Raw genomic sequence first — 4,647 nt, 5'->3', positions numbered from 1 at the left:
CCCGGGCCCCCGCCGCGCGCGCCTGGCCAGCTGCAGTGCAGCCCGCAGACCCCGCTTAGGCCACCCGACCCTTAGCCGAGCCGCAGACGAGCCCGAGCCTGCGTGCCCCGAGCCCTGTCCGTCCCGTGCCCCTGGAGCCCTCGGCGCACGCGCCCCTGGCGAGGGCGGCGTGGCCCCCGAACCCGGGGCTCCGACCCTCAGGCCGAGCTCGCTCTGCTCCCGGACCCTCGGATTCCCAGCGGGGCGGGAGCCGCACTGCCTCGGCCCCCTTCCGGGGACAGCACCCCGGCGCCCATCCTCGCTGGGCCATGCCCTGGGCCCCGAGCGCCCGCTTCGGGAGCTGATGTGGAGGTGAGCCTCCTGGCTTGGTTTCTGCCAAGCGGAGCCCCTCGACGGGCAGTTGCAACCAGCCCTGCCCCGCCACGGCCCGGTGCCCGTGTCCGGTGCCAGTATTCTGCTCCCCTCGGGGCTCAGGAGCCCTGATCTCTAACCCAGACCTGGCCGCACGTCCCGGCTCATGAGCCAGATTCCTTAGCCCAGGCCCGTGGACCCCCATCCTTCCCATTTCAGTCCCCATGCCTGTGGGCTTGTGGGGTCCCTTAGACCCTGTGTCTTGTCCCTTTGGTGCACACACCCCTCCTTGGCCCAGCCTCCTCACCCTGGGTGTCTGGTACCCTGCCTGCTCCCTCTCCGTGACCCTGCTGGGTCATCTCTCCCTGACCTCCGGGGTCCAGCACAGCTCCTCGGCTCCCCCTCCTGCCCCTTCTGTCAAGGTCCTGGTCGCGGACCCTAAGCCTAAATCCTAAATTCCCCCGTCTCTGCCCGACTGTAGCTGTATCCCGTATTACAGAACCTTCTGGCCTCTGTTTTTTTCTCCTAGCTTGGTGCTTTAGGTCCCTGCAAGTGGAGGTCTGAGCACCTCATAAAGGAGCTTCCTCCCCAGTTCTGGTCTTTTTCACCTCTGACCCAGGCTCCTCTTGGACTGCCCCCCCTCCCCCCTTAGAACATCTCAGGCCCGGCCTGAACCCCATGGATTCCCAGGGGACGTTGGGTGATGATTCTGCGGCTGTCCCAAGTGGGGGTGCCCCTGGCCTCCAGTGGGTGAGACCAGGGATGGGATTCAACACACCCTCCACAGAGAACGACCCGGCTCTGCCTGTCTGGGTGCCACGGGCGCAGATGGGGGGCGGACCGTGGGTTAGGGATGATCTTGACCCGAGGCCCCCACTCTGGAGGATGGGAGGGAAGACCCGGAGCCCTTGATACCCTGGACACATGTTTGTGGAGTTTCATATTCGGGTGGGGGAAGGGCCACCAGCAGCGTCCAGTGGAACTTTCTGTGTTGTGTGTCTTTGCCATTTAACACGGGAGCCACGAGCTGCAGGTGGCCACTTGGCACTATGGATGTGGCTCAGGCAAGCGAGGAGGGCAGTTTGTAGCGTTGTGTTAATTGTGATAAACCAAAATAGCCAAGGATGGCTGGCGGCCGCCGGAGGGATGTGCACCAGAAGGCCCAGAGCCTCGAACCTGTGATGACCACGTGCCGAGTGGATTCCCGTCTGGCTTTCTTTTCCTCCTTCCTTCCCTGAGTCCATCGCCTCTCATCCTGGGATTCCCTCCCATTCGTTGTTGTGGCTTGACATCTTCCCCTGCATGGCATCAGTAAAGACCTTGGGCCCTGGGGGGGATTGGGGGGGGGCTGCCTCAGCCAAGAGCGTCAGGTGTGCAGCCCACGGAGGCAGAGGCCCAGAGCGTCCTTGAGCCCATGCCACTCACACCAGGCTGCTCCCGCCTGGGGAGACGGGGGAACCCCTTGTGGGTCTTGTTCTGGCGGGACTGGAGGGAGCCCCGGCCCTCGCCTGGCCAGCGGGGTGTCTGAGACCTGGCCTGGGTCACCGCTGGTCGCCGGATCCCCAGTGTCGGCAGCGGCCCCCCTGCCTTGAGGCTCCCCGCCTCCTGCTGCAATCCTTGCTCTGGGTCTTTCCTCACTTCCTGTTCACTCCTCTTGAGAAACGAGGCAGGCTGGCTGCCGGGAAGGGAAGGCGTGTGCTCTTTGTGCCGAAGCGCAAGCAGGGCTGAGGGCGGCCCCGTCGGGTACAAGGCCATGGGTGTGACTGTGCCCCTGATGCCAGGCAGACTCTGGCCCTCCCTGGGTGACAGGTCACTTTAACAGCCCTGGCGCACGGGCCTTGCTGCATTTAGTGGCCTCACTTGATCCCTGAGGCTGAGGCGAGGCCCTGGGAGGTGGGGACGCGAGCACCCAGCGCCCCGTCAGGCTCCTCCACTCTGTTGTAAATAAAGCTTTATTGGCACACAGCCCTGCCCGCTGGTTGGCGTGCGTCTCTGGTGGCAGAACTGAGGACTCGAGACGGGGCTGGGGGTGTGTGGCCAGCAAGGTGACGGGCTTGGTCTTCGGGCCCTGGGTAGAGCCGTCTGCGACCCCCGCTTGGGTCTGGGCCTGGCGTCCAGGGCCCATTTGTGATCTGCCCCGAGCCCAACCTCTTCCCGTCCAGGGCTCATGGTGAGGGTAGCTGCGTCAGCCTCAGCTTCGTGTCGGCAGAGGGTCTCTGCCCTTGGGACCCTGGGGATCTGGGGGGCATTGGGGGCCCGCCTCCACCCATCTCTGATCTCCCCGGTTCTGTGAGGGAGCATCAGGCCAGGTAGATGCACACAGTAGGCTCCACAGGTGGCCCGTGTGTCTACCCGTAGGGGCACAGGGAGGGGCCTTCCCGGCGCGCCCAGAGCTTCAAGGATGTCCTGAAGGTCTCGCTGCTCTCGCCCTGCTCGGCCCTCCTGGGGGCTCCCTGGGGGCTTCCGCAGCGTAGCCTGAATCAGGGAAAAGGCCCCTGGAGGGTTGGGGGCTGGAGACAGGGAGCGCCCCGCCCCCAGCCCTGGGGACATGGGTCACAGGCCCCCTTCTCCCAAGGTGGCCTTGCCTTTCCCACCTGGGACGCCGTCCCCTTTCCCCTGGCCAGCCCCTTCCCAGGCTGCCTGCTTTCCCTGGAGGCCTCGTCCCTGCAAAGCAGAGGTGAGGCCAGGCCTGGCCCTGGGCTCGAGGCATTCGTAGCCGAGCGTCCGTGTGGACGCCTGACCCTGCAGCTCTGACCTCTGGACGGCAAGGTCAGGCTGTCTGTCAGGGTCTCAGACAGGAGGCCCCGGGGCCATCCCTCCCCCCTCCCCGGAAGGAATGATTTGCTTGTTTTGGGCATCCTGGGTCGGACTGCAGGTCTTGAGGCATTTTGGAGTCATTGCTTATCTCTGCTGTTTAGGTGGTTTGATGTAGAAGTTGGGATTTTTTTTCAGGGAGCCGCCTGAGCCCCTTTCCCACCTGAGGGCCCGCTGCACACCACGCACGGGGCCGAGCGCCCGCGGAAGGTCACGCAGCTGTCAGCGCGCCTCCCCGTCTGCATTTAATGTCCGTGTGGCTTCTGGCTGGTTGTCCCCCGCAGTGCCCCCTCCGGGCCCCGTGCTCAGGTGTCCGTGTCGGGGGGAGACCCCGTTGACCCTAGAAAAGCTCTCTGTGCCGTCCTGCTTCCGACCCACCTCTTCTCACCTCTTCTCGGGGTGGGGGGGGTTCAGTTGCCTGGAAACTCTGTCTCTCGCTCTCTCCCTGTCTTTCTGGAACAGTCTTCAGCTCTCAGAAGAGAGTGAGAGATGGCCCTTGGCTGTAGAGTGGAGGCTCCAACCTGGGGCGATCCTGTTCCGGGGGGGGGACGCTGGGCCATGTCTGGGGACGCCCGGGCCCCTGGCACCGAGTGGGGGCGCCCAGGAATGCTGCTCCGTCCCCCTCAGCGCCCAGGGAGGAGGGTCTTGGCTCTTACTCGGTTCTCAGAGGCCCTGTGACCCCCCCAGGTTCGGGTGGGCGGTGAGCCGCTGGCCTTGGCGGATGTGGTCGTGCCCGTGGCCAGTGACAGGACGTGTCTGGGGCGAGACCGCGGGGGTCCTCGAGGCGGTGCTTTCCAGGTGGGGGCCCCGGCGCCCCGCTGAGGGAGGCCCTCCCCGCCCTCCTGCAGGCACTCGGAATGCAGTGCTCAACACGGAGGCCCGCACCATCGACGCGGACGTGCTGAGTCGCCGCTGCGTGCTCATGCGGCTGCTGGACTTCTCCTACGAGCAGTACCAGAAGGCCCTGCGGCAGTCGGCCGGCGCCGTGGTCATCATCCTGCCGCGAGCCATGGCCGCTGTGCCCCAGGATGTCATGCGGGTGAGTCCACACCCTCGCCTGGCGCCCAGGCTTGGGTCCAGATGCTTCTGCAGGAAAGGAGCACTGGGTTTGGAGCGAGCCGTGTGACCTTGGCCAGTGCCTCACGCTCCTGCGTCCTCTGACCCCCGGAAAGTGGGCTGGTGCCTGTTGGCCTTCACTGTTGCCCCAGGGGGACCCATCTTTGCTCCTCACGACTGGGGAGCTCCTGGCATCGGGAGGGTGGGGCTGGGTGCTGCCCCACCCCCCATGGTGATGGCCCACAGAGAGGGACCCGCCCCATGTCCCCGGGTCCCAGGGTGGGGACCCGCTCTGAACTGATGGCATCTGATAGGGACCCTGATGAAGATGCTTTTGCAGAGGAGCATGGGGTGGTTGGGGCGGGCGGGGTGTGGGGAGGGGAGGAGGGCCCGGCCTTACCAAAGCCCGACCACCTCGTGCCCCAG

At 65.6% G+C, this 4,647-nt stretch overlaps 1 protein-coding gene across 1 annotated transcript in view; it reads left to right on the top strand.

Annotated features, from left to right (window-relative positions):
• Positions 1–4,647, top strand: part of NCLN (nicalin) — an 18,534-nt gene that overhangs the window by 4,379 nt on the left and 9,508 nt on the right. The window contains exon 3 of the mRNA XM_077751840.1: positions 4,014–4,204. Within this exon, the coding sequence (XP_077607966.1) occupies positions 4,014–4,204 (191 nt within the window). The remainder of the gene's footprint in view (positions 1–4,013; positions 4,205–4,647) is intronic.

The sequence above is a fragment of the Crocuta crocuta genome, unplaced genomic scaffold (assembly GCF_008692635.1).
Source record: "Crocuta crocuta isolate KB4526 unplaced genomic scaffold, BGI_CrCroc_1.0 scaffold110, whole genome shotgun sequence".
NCBI classification, from domain to species: Eukaryota; Metazoa; Chordata; class Mammalia; order Carnivora; family Hyaenidae; genus Crocuta; species Crocuta crocuta.
This window is presented reverse-complemented; position numbering and strand designations above follow the sequence as displayed.